Raw genomic sequence first — 18246 nt, forward strand, 5'->3', positions numbered from 1 at the left:
TGCCCATTGTCACTGTCACACACTGCCACTGGGGCACTGTATGCCCATTGTCACTGTCACACACTGCCACTGGGGCACTGTATGCCCATTGTCACTGTCACACACTGCCACTGGGGCACTGTGTGCTCATTGTCACTGTCACACACTGTCACTGGGGCATTGTCACACCCCTCTGCTCCTCCAGAACAGCCCGGGGGCCAGGGATGTCCCCTCCTAGATATGTCCCCTCCCAGGGATGCTCCATCCCAGAAATGCCCCATCCCAGAGATGTCCCCTCCCAGGGATGAGCAGCTTTTTGAGGCACCAAACACAACAGAGCCCCCCCTCTCCCCAGTCCTGTCCTGGGGGTGCAGAGACCCCAGGCCCTGCAGCAGGAGGGTCCGTCCCCCCCCCAGAGATTCCCCCCCCCCCCCCAGCAGCTTTTTGAGGCACCAAACAAAACAAACAGAGCCCCCCCTCTCCCCAGTCCTGTCCTGGGGGTGCAGAGACCCCAGGCCCTGCAGCAGGAGGGTCCCAGCCCCAAGCCATGCTGTCTCCTGGAGGTTCCTGGGGTCCCCCCTGTGCCGGGGGTGTGGAGCAGAGGAGGGGGTGCTCGGAGCCCCCCGGCCCCGTGCCCCGTGCCCCGTCAGGGGGTGAGGAAGCGCCGCAGCACCAGGTGCACCACCACCACCACGGCTGCCACCAGCACGTACTTCACGTAAACATTGTCCAGGTTCTGCACGGCCTCCTGCCAGGGAGGGGACACGGGGGGGTCAGTGCTGGCAGTGTCCTCGACCCCCAAACCCAAGCCCCTGACCCCCAATACCTGACTCCTTCAGCTACCCTGCCCCCCGCACCCCAAATCTACCCTCCTGACCCCCAAACTATAATCCCCTGCCCCCAAACCCTGACCGAGCTCCCCCCGAGCTGCCCCCTCACCCATCCTCCCTGCTGGGCGATCCAGCGCGCGATGCGGTTCTGCAGCATGAAGTCGCCGACGTAGCGCGCGATGCGGCGCAGGAAGCCGCTGACGCCGCGCTGCCACACGTGCATGGCCATGCGGTAGCCAAAGGCCAGCAGGGCGATCACCCGGCCCCAGTTGATGCCACTCTCGAACAGGCTGCAACAAAGCCCAGCAGAGCCCTGAATCCCTGCCCCGAGCTGCCCAGGCGGCCGAGCGCGAGCGGCGGGGTCAATGTCGTTTTGATTTTTTTAAGATTTTCCAAGCCTTCTGGTGTTTGCGTTCTTGTAGCAAACTTTTTCACGGTAAACAACTTATTGTTTTGCATTCTTTTATGGAGGAGGGGAAATTTGACGGGCTGTTGGTTTGTCCAGTGTCATTGGAGAGGTGGCACTGTCACCCTCCAGTCCACTGTCACCTTTGGAAATCTATAAATGTTGGAGTCAGAAAATAAACTCCCCCTTTTCTACCTTGAGAACAGCAGCAATGTTCACTTCGTGTTGTTTCATGTCCCATAGCAACGGGTCAACACTGAGGAAATGGTCGCAGATTGTACCAGGAAAAGCTTGGGTTGGATGTTATAGAACATCTTTTTATGTGAGGTGAGAAAAGTAACTCTGAAATGGGGCTGCACTCAGAATTTTCCATGGGAATCCAAACATTCCTGGGAAAAATACAGCTCTGCAGTAATTTGCAAATTTACCTGAGTGTGACCAGGACAGGGACAGAGGTTAATTTAATTTACCTGAGTGTGACAAGGGTTAATTTACCTGAGTGTGACAAGGGTTTATTTACCTGAGTGTGACCAGGACAGGGACAGAGGTTAATTTAATTTACCTGAGTGGGACAGGGACAGGGGTTAATTTAATTTACCTGAGTGTGACAGGGAAGGGACAGGGGTTAATTTAATTTACTTGAGTGTGACAGGGACAGGGACAGGGGTTAATTTAATTTACCTGAGTGTGACAGGGACAGGGACAGGGGTTAATTTACCTGCGTGAGTTGCTGCCTCAGCCAACAAGGCTTCCCGGACAGGGGAGCAGGAAAAGGACAGAAAGGAAGGAGTTAAACACTGGAGAAAAGAAGGAATTAGACACAAACACCGAGCAGAGGGCACAGGGACAGGGCTGTCACAGCCAGAGGTGTTTGGAGGAGTGGCAGGAGCCCAGAGACCCGTCCTGCCTGTGCCACAGGCTGCCTGACCGGGGTGACATTTTCCTGCAGACAGAACCCCTCGGTGCCACCTCGATCCAAGCTTCCCTGGGAAGTCCTGGCAGGAAGTTTTCCAGGTCTGTGCCCTCACTCCTCACCTGTCACTGTGCTTTGGGTGGCTGTCACCCGCAGGAGGCTCTGGGTGTCACCTGCAGGAGGCTCTGGGTGTCACCTGCAGGTTCTGTGTGTCACCTGCAGGCTCTGGGTGTCACCTGCAGGCTCTGTGTGTCACCTGCAGGCTCTGGGTGTCACCTGCAGGCTGTGTGTGTCACCTGCAGGGGCTCTGGGTGTCACCTGCAGGCTCTGGGTGTCACCTGCACTCTGGGTGTCACCCGCAGGAGGCTCTGTGTGTCACCTGCAGGTTCTGTGTGTCACCTGCAGGCTCTGGGTGTCACCTGCAGGCTCTGGGTGTCACCTGCAGGCTCTGGGTGTCACCTGCAGGCTCTGGGTGTCACCTGCAGGCTCTGGGTGTCACCTGCAGGCTCTGGGTGTCACCTGCAGGCTCTGGGTGTCACCTGCAGGCTCTGGGTGTCACCTGCAGGCTCTGGGTGTCACCTGCAGGCTCTGCCAGCCCGTGGAGCAGCCCCCATAGCGAGGTGTCCATGAGGACCAGGTTGGGTGGGGACTCTGAGCCACCTCATCTCGTGTGTGGCATCCTGCCCATGCCAGGGGTTGGGCTGAGACAGTCTTCAAGGTCCCTCCTGACCCAACCATTCTATGATTCCATGATTTCTGTGACCATCCCACCTCCCAAGACTGTGGCTGGGGTTGTTCCCTGGGATGTCCCAGCCTGGAGCAGGGGACAGCAGGGGCTGGTTGTGCCCTGCAGGTTGAGCTGGGACAGGCACGGGCCAGGTGCCCCAGGGACATCCCCGAGGCACCCCAGGCAGCTGGGCAAGGACTGGGAGGGGACAATGACGGGAGCAGTGCACAGGAGGAGGAGCAGACAGGCAGAAGACACAGGAACCACCCCGGGAAGCTCGCTGGGAGCTGGGCTAGGGCTGGAGGGTGAAGCTCAAAGACAGAATGTGGGTTTAACCCAACGACCTCCCCTTCCCTTCTCCTCCAGGGAAAGCCCCCACCCCAGCCAGGAGCTCCTGAGGCTTTACCTGGAGGCAATTTTGGTGAAGTGCTCGTAGGCGTTGTCGCGGGTGGGCTGCAGGCTCTCCAGCATGGTGCGGAACTCGGCGTCGTAGCGCCTGTAGATGTCGTCCCCGATGATGGCCAGGCGCTGCCCCACCTGGCTGCCGGTGCTGCGGGCCCAGCGCGAGTCAGGCCGGGCTCGGAGCACGGCCTGGCTCGGGCTGAGGGGTGGGAGCAGGGATTTACCTCTCCAGGTCCTGCTGGATTTGCTCGATCTCGGGGTCGGGCGGCAGCTCCGCGCCGCGCTCCTGGCGCTCCTGCTGGTAGCGGTAGAAGGCGTAGCTGCGGAACACCTCCTCGGCCTCCTCGGCCACGCGGCCTTCTGCGGGGACACCGGGGACAGGCCACGCGTTCAGCCTCAAATTTGGAAGAGGCCATTCGCACAGGACCAGCTCCAGACCCACACATTTGTCCTTGTCTGCACAAAACCATCTGCAGACCCACACATTTGTCCTTGTCTCCACAGAACCATCTCCAGACCCACACATGTCCCCACAGAATTTTCTCCAGACCCACACACGTGTTTCTGTGCCCTCACAACCCTCTCCAGACTCACATGTGGCCCTGTCCCCACATAAACATCTCCAGGTCCACACAACCTTTGCCAGACCCACACATTTGTCCTTGTATCCACAGAACCATCTGCAGACACACACATTTGTCCTTGTCTCCATACAGCCATCTCCAGACCCACACATTTGTCCTTGTCTCCACAGAACCATCTCCAGACCCACTCAGGTATCCCTACACCCACAGAACCTTCTCCAGACCCACACATGTCCCTGTCCCCACATAAAGACCCCCAGACTCACTCCCTGGAGCTATTTCCAAGGTGAGACCCCACAGAACCTTCTCCAGACCCACACATGTCCCTGTCCCCACATAAAGACCCCCAGACTCACACAAACTTCTCCAGACTCACACATGACCCCACAGAACCTTCTCCAGACCCACACACGTGTGTCCCTGTCCCCATGCTGCTCAGGGACATGGGAGCGTTTCAGCCCCACGGTGACAGATCCCTCATCACACACATTCCATGGCTCCAGGGAAAGCCCCCACGGGATGTCCTGGATCGAGCTCAGTTTGAGCTGCTCCAGAAGCACCTGGAGAGGGACAGTGGCTCCCACAGCCCCACTGAGTGACCCCACAGGGACCAGGAACACCCAACTCTGTCCCACCATCCCAGAAATCCAGACTGGCCAGGCAGATCTCCAGAACCTGTATTCCAACCTGAGATCTGCCTGCCCAGGGCTGGGAAGTGAGGGCACAGCTGTGCTGGCAGTGCTGCCCCACAAACCCCATCCCCAAGCCCCAAATCACACCCAATCCTCCTCACAGGCTTTTCCAGCTGCTCCCACCTCCCTGTCCTGGCTGGACCTGCCGTGCTCAGGTTACACCAGCAGAGCTGAAGGGAAAGGACAGCTCCTGTCACTTTCCAGGGTTGGTTTTTTAATGTTTTTAGACACGGGTTTGTTTGGTGGCAAACAAACCTCCAGATTTCCCCTCTCCTTCAACTTCTGGGAACTGGAGTCGGTGATGTTCCAGGGAGAGCAAGAAAATGAAAGCAACTGAGTCAGAGTTTCAGGGAGAGGAGTGCAAACACACAGCCAGACACAAGAGGAAATCTCTGCACCAAAAAAAAAAAATCCCTGGAGCTATTTTTAGCAACACCAGGACAGGATGATTCCCCCTTCCCACAGGTGCTACCCCCACTGGGGCTGTCTTGGGATCTCTCCCTCTCACGGGATCTGGGTCAGGGTTTGCCCGGTGGGTTCTCAGTGCCAGCAGTGCCAAGGGCAGGTTTGGAGCTGCTCAGGGATCTCTGGAAGGAAGGAACTGCTCCGTGTCTGCCCAGGTGATTTAGCCTCCTCACCTGCCCAGCAGCACCAGCAGTCACCGTGTCCCACCCTTCATCCTGCTGGGATGAGCTGAGGGTTTTTCCTGTCAGCCCCATTCCCAGTTTCACCCATTAACCAGGGCTGGGCTGGGCTGGGCTCACATGGGGACAGTGGCCCTGCTCCCAGCTTGTCACCACTGCCCTGCCAGGGCACACAGGGCCTGATGTCACCCCAAGGTGACTGACTGAGATCTGTGTTTTCCCCTCTGATTCAAACCCCAAACCCCTCCTGCTCTCTCATGCTCAGGGAAGGAAATACTCAACGCCAGGCAGCTCCCAGCACTTTGTTCTCTCCGTGCCTCCAATCCCACCTTGCTGCCCACCCTGACCATCCAATGCCAAGCACACAATCCTTGGTTATTTTGGGTGGAAAAGAACCTCAAACCTTGCCCCGCTCCACCCAGGGGACCGGGATGCTCTGAGCCCCCAACACTGCTCCTCCCAAAAGCACTGAGCACCTCCCAGTTCAATCCAGCTCCTTACAGAGCTGATCTGTTACCCCAGCCTTGCGAAAAGCCCTGGAGACAGGAAATCCCATCTAGCCAAAGGAACACAGCAGGGAAATGAATGAACAAATAAAGGTTTGAAGGGGAGGGGAGCTCCCCTGAGCACCCCAGAGCCCTTTACCTGAGCTGAGCCTGCGCCTGTGGCTCCCCCGGCGTCCCTGTGCCTGCGGAGGGTCCCCCTCATTCCCTGAGGCCATTGCAGAGAGGTTTGGGAATGGCAGCTTCACCTGCAAGGGTGATGGAGATGGTGAGTGGCCGGAGCCCTGTGGTCACACAGCCCAAGGATCAGAGCTCTCTGCTTTTATCTCTGCCAGGGCTGGCTGACTCCTCCCTTCAGCACACTCATTCTGTGTCCCTGGAATTCTGAGAACAGCTCCACTCCCACCTCCCTGGGTTCCCCTGTTTGATCTCAATGTTGATGCCATTTTTTTTGCCAGAAAAAGAGACCTCACACCTCTAATGGACTTCCCTGTTTGAGGATCTCAATGTTGATGCCATTTTTTTGCCAGAAAAAGAGACCTCACACCTCTAATGGACTTCCTTCCTGCTTCAAGAGACCTGTGTGGTAGCTCAGACCACAGAGCTTCATAAAAGGCTGGAAGAATAATTCCAGCACTCTGAGGCTCCCTGGCTGTGACCACACTGAGCTGCCATGATAACATCTTCACAAGAGGAGCCCTGATTTCCTCCTGGACTCCAATTGCTTCTAACTCCCCTTGTTTTTTACATTTCCCCTCTCAGAAAAGAAGAAAATTAAATGAGAGCTAAACACAAAAGTCACCTTTTCCCTGAAGTTCACAGGCATCCCAAACCTGCAGTTCAGGGCTCATCAGAGCTCCTTGAGGCCACAAAGTTCCTGTTCAGGATTACCAGGATCAGGGCAGCTCCTTGCTGCTGCCTGACATTCCAGAGCATATTCCCAGCCCACACATCCACAGGGCTGAGCTGAGGGCTTTCCTCATTTGCCCCAAGCCTGAACTCATGGATGAAACACAGTTCCTGACACCCCGGAATTTAAACTGCATCCTGGACAAAAATAAAGAAGTGCTGGGTAGGGGTAAATAACCAGCCATGGGTATGGGAGAAGTGCACAATGTGGTTCAAGCTCATGGCATCACACTGGAGATTGTTTAGAAGGAAAAAGAAATGAGAAAAAGAGACAAGACAGGAGGACAGCCCATTTTCTGTGGGATGGGGCCTGGAAGTGCAAAGCTTTAAAAACCACGAGGCCCTGCACATCTGCACAGGGGCCTGAGCCTGGTGACCAGCATGGAAATGCTGGTTTTTCCTACACTCCGAGGATGGGAGGACAGGATTGCCCCATTCCTCCCCAAACTCCAACATCCCCACCCAAGACAGAGCTGAGAATGCAGTGAGGATCATCAGCTGGGACAGGGGTAAATCCCTGGGGAGAGCTGCTGGCCACTCGGCCAGATCAGCTCCAGAGCTGCCTCTCCTGGCTCTCAGTCACAGAATTCCTTGTCCTGGGATGTGCAGATCCCTTGGATGGTGTCCATCCCCTGGGAGGTGCAAATCCCTTGGATGGTGTCCATCCCCTGGGATGTGCAGATCCCTGGGATGTGCAGATCCTTTGGATGGTGTCCATCTCCTCCTCCACTCAGGAGCCTCCTGTGCTTCACCCTCTGCCATCCCAAGCCACGGCTGAGCCCACCTGCACTGGGAGGACTCAGAGCTGTTCCCAAGCTGGGAGCGGCCCCTTGGAGCTGTGGGAACAGTGGGAATCTCCTCTGTTACCCCACAGTGCCACTGCTCAGGTGGCACAGGATGCTGGCCAGGGTGTGGGTGCACCCAGCCAAGAGCTCAGGAGCCTCTGGAGCTTTTCCAGCTCAGCCTGTGGGGCAGGGGGCTGTGCCCACAGCTGCCCACAGCTGCCCAGAGCTGCCCAGGGCTGACAGGGACTTTTCCTGCCTGGCATGAGTGAGTGAGGAGTGAGGACTTCCTGGAGCACATAACCCAGAGGCAGATGACTCATGATTTTCGACTTGAATTTCGTTTTCGAAGCCCTGCAGGAACTTGTGCTTTCGTTTTCCTTCTGGGCCCTGGCAGCGCTGTTTCCTCTGTCACACATGGTGCTGCAGCCCTGTCACTGCTGTCCCCACCCTCTGCCGGCCCAAATGCCCATGTGGACTCCTAAAAGAGTTTACTGCCCGTCTCTGCAGGGCTCAGAGTGCCTCAGACCATCCTCTCCGGGTTCCAGAGCTGCTCCCCGTGCTCCTCCTGCTTCCCAGCTTCCCTCTTCCCCCTTTGTTGTGAGAACCATGCAGGAGAACAGGGAAGGGTGTGAAGGAGGAGATGGCACCCAAACACCCAGAGACAGCCTGGGGCTGCAGGAAATGAAAACCCTCCAAGATTTGAGTCAGGGCTCAAGGGAGGGTGTCAGGAGAGCTGCAGGGTCTCATCCACCCTACGAGGCTGCAAGGGGTTAAAAGCAGCTGCAATCCCGATATCCAAGCCCAGCCACGGGGCTCTGGAATCACCCCCTGACATGTTATGAATGCCAGGAAATTGATGGAGCATCCCCTGGGACGAGCTTTGGCAGCGATCCCTGCCGGGCCAGAGATCCCGCAGGATTCCTGACCCCATCCCCCCCGGCCAGGGGGACCAGGGCCGCTCCTCCCCCAGGGCAGCAAAATTTGCCCAGTTTGGGGATTGCACAGTTTGGGGGTTGCCCAGTTTGGGGGGTTGCACAGTTTGGGGGTCGCGCAGTTTGGGGGTTGCACAGTTTGGGGGTTGCCCAGTTTGGGGGTTGCCCAGTTCGGGGCCTCCCCCCCAGCACGGCCCCAGGGTGGGCACACGACCCCCGGCATCCACCCAGCCAAGGTCGCCCCAAGCCGTGCCCGTGTCCCGGGTGTCCCCCGTTCCCCGGCGGGGACAGCTCTGCCCACCGATGTCCCCTGCCCTGAGCCCTTCTGATGCCGCGGGCACTGTCACCACCGCGGCGTGTAAAAAAAAAAAAAAAAAAATCGGTTAAACGAGAGGAAATTCCCTTTTTGGGGCAGGTAAATCCCCTCTTTGGGGCAGCGACCCGCCCGGAGCGAGACCTCCAGCCCTGCCCCGGGAGTTTCCCGCAGCCAGCGTGTCCCCTGAGGAGCCACCCGACACTTTGTCCTTGTCACCCCTTCCGCACCCCGCACGCCGCGGCTGCCGGTCCATGCCTGCCCATCCCGGAGAAGCGGGATAACCCATCCCAGGAGAGTCTGGGGAGGGGGAAACGGGGCTGCCCCCTCCACTCACCGCGTCCCGGCGGGTCGGGATATCCCGGGAGCTACGGCATCCCTGCCGGGACCCGCTCCATCCCTCCGGCCGCTCCCTTCCTGCCTCCCCGCGGGCAAAGGAAACGCGCGGGGCCGGGGAGGAGGAGGGAAAAGAAGAAGAGGAAAAAAAAAAAAAAAATCAAGTAGAAACCCAACCCCACTGACCATAGATAGAGGCGGGAGCGGAGCCGCGCTTTATTCAGCTCCCTCTAGAGGCACCAACCCCGGCGCGGGGCAGCGCCGAGCACCGGGGGGGTTTTTTGGGGGGTTCTGGGCGCTCCTCGGGGGGTTCGGGGGATGCTGAAGCATCTCCCGGTCCCTGCGCGGCTCGGGGGGTGCCGGGTGCGGGGTTGGTACCGCACACCCCGTGCCCTCCTTGCCGGGCTCTCCTCGGCTCCTCCCTGGCTTCTCCAGAGGTTTTTGGAGCTTTTCCTTGCGGCTGCACCTTAAATTCTCCCTCTGCCGGGCTCCCCGGCTGAGCGCCCGGTTAAAGTAACGATTTGAGAGTTTCTGTTTCCTGGGAGGGAAATCGTGTCGATCCAGCAGGAAATAAAAAAGTCACCGGTGGAAGAGGCGGCTCCCGCCAAGTGCTCAAAGAATTCGAAATCCGCGGAGATTTTGGGGAAATCGCAGCAGCTCGAGGAGAGAACGAGAGAGATTCAGCCCCGGAGGGTTCAGCAATCTGCCCCAGCTGCTTTTCCTCTCCTCGCTCCTTGGGCCGCTGCCAGGGCCGCTGCTGGGGCTGCAAAATGCCAGATAAGCAGCAGAGCTTTGGGCTGGGCAGAGCCTGGGCGCTGATTATCGCATCACCTGTCTGCCCGATGGCAGGAGCGCTCTGAGGGCCCCGCGGGATCTCCTCTGCCCCGGGGCCAGGGATTTTGGGATTCTTGGCTGAGCTTTTCCAGGGAAAGCCGGCCCCTGGCTGCAGAGGGTCCTGCTCCCTCGGAGGTTTGGGGACATGGCCTTGGACACCCTGCTGAGGTGTGAAATCAGCTGGAGGGAGAAAAAAAGGAATTCCCATCGTGGCTGTCCTTCAGGGGAGGAAGATCATCATGGAGTGAGGAATCAGCTCGTGGGGCTGTGCCCACCAGGCTGGCAGCAGGGGGGTGCCGAGCAGCTTTGTCCCGTGACACTACAGCCACCTGGACACCATGAGGACACCCTGTCCTGCCTGAGGCTGCAGCTCTGGAAAAACACCCCTGAAGGGCCAGCAGGTCCTGGTGTTCACCCTGGCAGGGTGACACAGGGTGACAGGAGTGGCAGGAACCACTGCCAGGATGGATGGAGGAGGTTTTATCTGCCTGTGGCCTCATCCAGACCCCCCTGCTGTGCTGTTCCCACAGGTGCCCGTGTGGGAGATGGTGCCAGCCCCGAGCCAAAGCTCTCCGTGGACTCTGATGCTGAATGGGAGAAGCAGCAGCTCCTGGAAGGAGAGGGGAGGGCTCAGAGGGAAGGGAAATCCCCCCTCACCCTTGAGGACCCGAGGGCCACTTGGTGGTTGTGGGGTGGAGCCCTGAGGAGTGAGTGGACATGGAAAGCAGCCAGGGGGTGTAGGAGGCTGGAGCACCCTCCAAATTCAGTCTCCAGCATGACTGGAATGGGTCCTTTGGCTGTGGAATATCTGGAGCTGGAATATGAGGATCCTCTCTCAGCCACTCCTGAGAGGAGTTCAATTCCCACATGGATTGGGAGGTGACACCCAATTCACATGACACATGGGGAGGTGACAGCTCGGGGGGGTCACTCTCCTTGTTTTTGGGCTTGTTTTGGTCAGCAGGTGAAGGTGCAGGCCCCCACAAGCAGAGGTGTCCCCAGGAAGGGGCTCTGGAACAGAGCAGACAGCGAAGGGCTCAGGTGGGTGAGGGGATGGGGAGAGGGAGGGATGCTCTGAGGAGGGTCCCAGGACCCCCAGGCCTTGGAGAAGGTGTAAGGATGGAGAACCACGAGCAAAACTGATCCCAGCTCTGCCCTGGCCCCCCAGGGCTGTCCTGGAGGTGCTTCCATCCCTCCGTGGCCCTTCCCAGCTGAGGAGGGAATTCCCTTGGGATGCGCTGGTGGGCAGTGGGCAGCCCTTGGGACAGGCTTTTGGGACTGCTTGGCCCATTGGTGACGCTGGGGGACATCAGCCCCGTGCCACGGAGCACTCCAGGAGCCCTGGGTGATGAAACGGCCGCGGGAGGGGGAAGGGTGGGAGCAGAGGGAAAGGTTTTTTTCCCAGCTCAGCTGCTGGTGTCAGTTCCATCAGAACAGAAGCACTGTCAGCACTGACACCACCTCTGCCCAGCTCTGTCCCACTGCAGGCTCCTGCCCGGGCAGGGGGGTGGGGAGGGAGCAGGATTCGCTCCTGAGCGGGGCTGCAGAGAGCCCTGCAAGCCCCCGGGACCTGCTGCTGCTCACAGGGCGAGCCAGGAGAAATCAACTGCCAGGGGCAGGGCTAGACAGCATTCCAGCGGGAATTCCTCCCCATGAGGCCCTGGCACAGGGTGCCCAGAGCAGCTGGGGCTGCCCCTGGATCCCTGGCAGTGCCCAAGGCCAGGCTGGGGCAGCCTGGGACAGTGGAAGGTGTAAGAGCCGTAATGAGAGACGCGGGACTCCAGGCAGCTCTTCCAAAATGCAGTTTATTACATCCAAGAAAATCTATATTCAAAAATCTTCCTGCCAAGCATCCATATCTGTGACAGTTTCTTGCCAAACTTTCATCCTTCCCAACAGGAAGGTGTCCCTGCCATGGCAGGGGTGGCACTGGATGGGCTTTAAGGTCCATTCCAACCCAGCCGAGCATTCTGTGGATCTGAATCTCCTCGGAGCACCAGGTGGCACTCTCCGACTTCCCAGCGAGCCGAGCTGAGCCCGGCTGGGAGACGCAGACACCGCTGGCTCCCGGCTGCGGAGACCGGGGGACAGCGGGGACAGCGCGATGGGACAGCGGGGCACCGGCTCTGCGCGGCTCAGAGGGGTTTTCCAGGCGGTTTTTGGGTGGGTGGATTCACCTCCCGCACCCTCAGCAAATCCCAGAATGGTAAAAACCCCACCCAGCAAACCCCTGTTGTTGGCCAGGTTTGTCCCAGAGTTCCCAACAGGGTCCCGAGGGGGACAAGGGCACCTTTCCCGTGGTGCCACCTCTGTCCCCACGCCGGGATGTCACCCTGTGCTGGCTCTGGGCTCTGCAGGAGCACAGAACGTGAGGCTCCAGGCAAAGCAAAGCGCTTCTCGCACGCAGCAGATTTATCAAATTGATTAAAACCCCACCAGCTCCAGACCTGGCTCCTGTAACAGCTCCTGGAGCTGGTTAATCACGCTGGCTTTGGGAGTCCAGCGCAGCCAGCTCCTGTTTCCCAGGCATTGCAGGAGCTGCCAGGCTGCTTAGGACAAAATTCCTCACAAATCCACCTTTGATAATCTGCTGTACAAACACGGGAAGGGGGCGAGGCTGTGGGAGGGCAGAAAAATCCACTCAGGTAAGAAATCCAAGGCATCCTGTGCTGGGGGCAAGTCCTGAGGCTCAGCAGCCTGGAAAGGCTCCCAGATCCTTGGGAAATGTCCTGAAAGATCCTTGGGAAATGTCCTGAAAGATCCTTGGGAAAGGTCCTGAAAGATCCTTGGGAAAGGTCCTGAAAGATGCTTGGAAAAATTCCTGAAAGATCCTTGGGAAAGAGCCTGAAAGATTCTTGGGAAAGATCCTGAAAGATCCCTGGGAAAGGTCCTGAAAGATCCTTGGGACAAGCTCGGGAGGTCCTGCAGGTGTGTGGTGAAGGGGCCACGCAGCCCCTCGGTGTCTGGGGGGATTCCAGCAGGGAGGACACGCTGGGAATGCCACCCCAACGTGCTTTTCCTCACCCTGCCTGGCTCTGATGGGTCTCTCTCTCTCCCCCCGAGGTTTCCTGAGGGTGGATGGAGCAGCAGGAGATTTTGGCTGCTTTGGGAGAAGCTGGGCACAGCTGGAAATGGCTGAGGTGAGTCTGGGAGGGGAAAACGCCACCGGAGCTGTGACTGGGACATCTCTGCGTTGTCACCACGGAGTGCCCTGGTCACAGCTGCATTTCTGCCTCCTCCACCAACTCCTTGTGCCACCACCTGGGCCAATGTCCTTAAAGCCACCGTGCCAGGTCCATAAACCCCTCTCAGAAAAGCTGGGGCCTCCTGCAGTCAAACCCAGCACGTTTCAGTCGAGGTTTTTTTTTTTTTATGGAATGAGCCCAGTTTGGAGTCCAGTTGGATCAGCACTCCCTGCCTCAGTTTCCCCTCTCCTGAGAGGGTTTGCACAGCAGATCCTCCCCTCCAAAGCGCCTCATAGGTCAGTGCCGGACTTGTAAACGCCTCTAAATTTCAGCCTGAGGGGGGCTTTGGGCAGGATCAGCCCGCCAGCTATGAAAAGCCTCAATTCCCTAGGGAATTCCCGAGCCTGGCTGCCCTCCGCCAGCAGCACGCTCCTCCCGCAGTCAGGGACAGCCCGGGAGAGAGGAAAAAGCGATTTCCTTTGCTCCGTGCACAGGAAGAGCCGCCTGGAAGTGGGGAGGGGGCTCGGTGCCCTCGTGCCTGGGGGCACCTTGTGCCCGGGGTCACTCAGCTCCCGGCTTCTCCCTCCTGCAAGGACCAGCCGCGTTCTCCAGCTGCATCCAGCGCTGGGAATAACAGCGCTATGTTCCCAGCAACCCTGGCAAGCAGAGCTCGGGGTCTCCGGGAGTTTCATCGGGTGCTTCTCCCTCCGTGCCCGCTCCGCATCCTCCCGGCTCGGAGCGCTTTGGAAAAACACCCCGGAGCACCGCGGGTGCTTCTCCGCATGAAGCCTCCATCCCTGATCCTCGCACAGGCTCCTTTCAGCCGCGGGGGTGTCTGTGCTGACCAGATCCCGACCCACAGATAAAAGCAGGGAGCCGCACCGCTGGGAACAGCTGGAATGCCGCTGGTCCCAAGGAATAAAAGCAGGGAGCTTTTAAAATAAAAAAATAAAAAATAATTTTTAAAATAAAAAATTAAAAAAAAAAAAATATATAAAAGCTGGGAACAGCTGGAATGCCGCTGGTCCCAAGGGGCTGGGGTCCCAAGGGGCTGGGTGCCAGCAGCTGGGCATCCCCGGGCTGAGAAAGCTCATGAGCACCCCTATAAATAAATACCTGTAAGCCAAATAAATACCTGTAAGCCCGCTGTGCAGTTGGAGGGGAAAATCCCCCCTCTGTGCCCAGCGCTGTATTGCTCACACTTTACCATATTTATTAATTAATAAATGGATTGCTGCTTGAATATTGGCCTGGTCAGGCTTGTCATTTGTAACACCCGGGCTGCCCCGTGCCCGCTGCGGGTTTGGGGCACGGGGCAGCGCCGGGGCGCAGGGCTGGGGGCACGGTGCCAGCCCTGAGTGTGTCCTTCTCTTCTTCCCTCTGTCCCTCCCCTGATCCAGCCCCTGGCAGCGGCTCCCGACGTGCCAGCCCCTCCGGAGCTGGGATCGGTGCTGCAGCCTCGCTCCCCACCCCGGGGCTGGTGCTCCTCTGCTCCAGCTCCTGCCTCTTCTTTTCCCTCGGCTTAATGAAAATACCACGTTTTCCTCTTTGCTTTCCCCTTTCCCCTTCCTGGGGAAGGACCCTTGAGTCTCCCCCCACCTCGACTGCCACAGGATAATTTTATTTTTTTTTAGATGAGGTGTTTAGTGTGACTAAGACGTTCTCACTTCTCCCTCCTGATTATTCCCTTTTCCTTATTAAACAATTCTGTGTTGAATTATTTTTCCTCATTTCCCAACCCTTCCTCCCTCCAGCTTTTTTGTTATTTATTCCCTGTGGCTTTTAAGGGCTTTATTCATTAATTTCATGGTAAGAAGAGGCCTCTGTCCCTCCCACACTGCAAAAGGATCAGTGGGGTCATTTTGGCTGGGGGTGATCCCCATCCCACGGGGTTAAATCCTTACAGAGGTTTGTGAGAGGGGTTGGCTCCTGTCCCTGTGGGCTGGAGAAGCTGTGGCTGCCTCATCCCTGGAAGTGTCCAAGGCTGGGTTGGATGGGGTTTGGAGCAACCTGGAATAGTGGAAGGTGTCCCGTCCCCACATCCATCCCCAGCCATGCCCTGCCCTGGCCGGGCAGCGCCAGGTGCTGGAAGTGGTGACTTCAGAGCATTCCCAGATCCCAGAGCATTCCCAGATCCCAGAGCATTCCCAGCCCTCAGAGCATTCCCAGATCCCAGAGCATTCCCAGATCCCAGAGCATTCCCAGCCCCCAGGGCATTCCCAGACCCCAGGGCATTCCTGGCCCTCAGAACATTCCCAGATCCCAGAGCATCCCCAGCCCTCAGATCATTTCCAGACCCCAGAGCATTCCCAGATCCCAGAGCATTCCCAGATCCCAGAGCATTCCCAGATCCCAGAGCATTCCCAGCCCTCAGAGCATTCCCAGCCCTCAGAACATTTCCTGCCCTCAGAGCATTCCCAGATCCCAGAGCATTCCCAGCCCTCAGAGCATGCCCAGCCCTCCGATCCCAGAACATTCCCAGCCCTCGGAGCATTCCCAGCTCGGTCACGGGCCGGAGGAGCTGCTGGCAGCGGGGCTGGGGCTAATCTGGGAATTGTATGCCAGGAAGGGCACACCCAGCCGGGACAAAGGCTGCGCTCCACGCTCCAGCGCTCCCGGGCTTCCCCCTGAGCGCCCCAGGGCTGCTGTGGAGCCGTCCCTGGCCTCGCCTGGTCCCTCCCCGCACCTGCCCGGGGGTTGGGCACCTGCTCCAGGTGTGGGGACAGAGTTTGGTGACGCCGTGAGCTGCTGGATGCCTTCCCAGCCGCCTCGTGCTCCTGCCCATCCCTGGGGAACGTCACAGAACGGGGATGTAGCACCCAAACTGCCCTGGCCAGCCTGAAAGAGGGGCTGTGAGAGAAATGCACACCCTGGCCAGCCTGAAACTGGGGCTGTGAGAGAGATGCGCACCCTGGTCACCCCCAGGGTGTTTAATCTGGACCCTGACAGTGCCAAATTCACGCAGCCATCGCTGTTTTCCTGCCGGTGTGGTTTAGCAGAGCTGTCCCGGCAACAACCCCTTCCCATGATGCCTCCCCGGGTACCAAAACTCTCCGTCCTTGACACATCCTTAGAAGCCTTGAGCTCCAAATAGACTCCAGGCTGTGCAAAACCGCCCGAGATTTCCCGAAGCTGCAGAAAACGTGGGGGGTTATTATTAGCGCTCAGCCTCTGCCAGGCCAAGTGTCAAACACCACGGAGGTGTCGGCAGGAAGGGTCTGACCCCGCTGAGTCACTGCAGGGCAGCTCCTGGCCGGGTTCTGGCCACCTCCGAGGGACCAGCCGGTGTCATCTGCTGAGAGGAGCCTGGCAGGGGACAACCAGGCCTTTGCACAGTGTCACCGTGCTCCCTGTCCCCGTGGGAAGCAGAGATGCCTGGCCGGGCTGTGCCGGGGAGCTGCTGTGCCCTCGGAGGTCACTTGTCACCCTGGCGCAGCTGCGGTGACGCTGCCACATCCTGCTGGCGGTATTTTAAGGCGGTTGTTTACAAACAGCGCCGTGGTGCGAGAGCAGGGGGAGCTGCTCACGGACCGTGCGTGAGGAAAAGCCTCTGCCAGCTTCCCCTGCGCCGATGGAAAACCGGGAGCCAGCGCTGGAGAGCTCTCCCAGCTGCGAGGTGGATGGGCTGGTGGGATGGCTCGATGCCGTTTCCATCACTCTGCTCCTCGCTGCAGCCTTGCCCTGATCCACACGGGCTTGTCCTGCTCCTGCTGCACCTCCACAAAGCCTCACTCGTGGCCTCCTCCGTGCAGGACGCTGCACCAACACGGAGGGAAAGACAGGCCTGGAATCACGTCAGGCTGAGATTCACGGGGCTCATGAAGCTGCTGTAAAGTTGCATTACAAATGTGAGCCACTCGGATATTCCAGTGATCCGAGCCAGCAGAGGAGAATATTTTAAATTAAATATTCACGGGGATCCTCAGCCTGCGAAAGTGATAGAGCTCTGCTGCCTTCTGTGGACTCACACTGATTTATTTTTTATTATGACCCATTTGTAGGATGATGGGGCCAGGAGGCTCCAGGCGGTCGCCTCCAGCTTCAGATCCCATTTTATTTTTTCAGGTGCTCTAGAAGCACGGAACAGCTCCACGATCTGTGCCCCAAATTCCAAACCGCTAAGGATGTAGCCTGGTATTTCTGACACACCAAACCTGGGCTCTGACACAGGCAGCAGCTCCTCCCTGCCCTGGCAGCTCAGACAGGCCACAGGGTCCCCTCTGTGCCGCTGGCACTGCCCTGGGGCCACAGGGTCCCCTCTGTGCCGCTGGCACTGCCTGGCTGAGGAAGGGACCATCATCAAACCAACAAAGGGCACTCACAGCCCCGGAGCAGATGGGAGAAATATTTGCCCAAACAAAGGCTCTATTTTCAAGGAAATCCTCTGACTTTCTGCCTCGAAGACAGAAATGATTCAAGCTCTGGCGCAGGCGGCCCAGGAGCTGTGGGTAGGAAATTCTCCTGTCATGGGCTCTGCCGTGGCTGCAGTGAGAGCTGGGGCTGCTTTTCCAGGCAGATATCATTCCTGCTTTACTTTTGGGAATGATTTGAACCCCTTTGCAGACTCCAGATGCACCTATTTCATCCCTGGAAATGCTTCCAGGAGAGGATGGACAGGGTTGGAGCAAGCTGGACTGGTGGAAGGTGTTCCATGGCAGAGGATGGAAGTGGGGGATCTTTAAGGTCTGTCCAACCTGTCCTGGAATATTTCCAGAGATGAGCCATCCCCTGCTGCTTCATCCACACATCCAGCCCTGCTCAGCACAGCAAACAGCTTTGGGGTCTGCTGGCAGCGTGTGAAACACACTGTAATGTCACCTATAATTCTTAAAGCCCCGCAAAACAAAGCGCTTGTGTGGTTCCCTTTTTTCCTTCCCAGCTGTAAATCCTGCCCAGTTCTGCCTCTTCCCCCTCCACCCGTGCCTGTCCCGGTCTATGGCACTGCCACAAGCTCCGGATTGATTTACATGCGGAGCCCATGAAGAGTCGCTCCCACCCCGCGCTGTCCCTCGGTCCCTTGTCCCGGCTGCCAGTGACTCAGCCCAACATGACTAACTCTTCCCTCTCCGGCAAACAGGGATCTCGGCTTTGTTCAGCTCTGCTGGGAGCCGCAGGAGAACCGCCCTGGCACAGCATGACTCATCCCGAGGAGGTGATGTCCGGCTGCTCCAGCGCTGCTTCCCCGGGAGCGGGGCAGGAGCGGGACAGGAGCGGGACAGCCCCTCCTGGGCTCCCCCCATCGCACCCCGCATCCCTGCGCTGAGAGCTGCAC

General features: G+C 58.4%; 1 protein-coding gene across 1 annotated transcript; it reads right to left on the minus strand.

Annotated features, from left to right (window-relative positions):
* Nucleotides 1-413: 413 nt before the first annotated feature.
* On the minus strand, nt 414-9066 carry BAK1 (BCL2 antagonist/killer 1). Its single transcript, XM_041468279.1, has 6 exons — nt 8957-9066; nt 5823-5928; nt 3482-3617; nt 3262-3405; nt 919-1099; nt 414-727 (listed from the first exon to the last, which is right to left on the minus strand). Exons 2-6 carry the CDS (start codon nt 5896-5898, stop codon nt 626-628), a joined length of 639 nt encoding a protein of 212 aa, XP_041324213.1. The 5' UTR covers nt 5899-5928; nt 8957-9066; the 3' UTR covers nt 414-625.
* Nucleotides 9067-18246: the final 9180 nt, after the last annotated feature.

This window comes from Pyrgilauda ruficollis, unplaced genomic scaffold, assembly GCF_017590135.1.
Source record: "Pyrgilauda ruficollis isolate IOZ18807 unplaced genomic scaffold, ASM1759013v1 scaffold216, whole genome shotgun sequence".
In the NCBI taxonomy this organism is placed as follows: domain Eukaryota; kingdom Metazoa; phylum Chordata; class Aves; order Passeriformes; family Passeridae; genus Pyrgilauda; species Pyrgilauda ruficollis.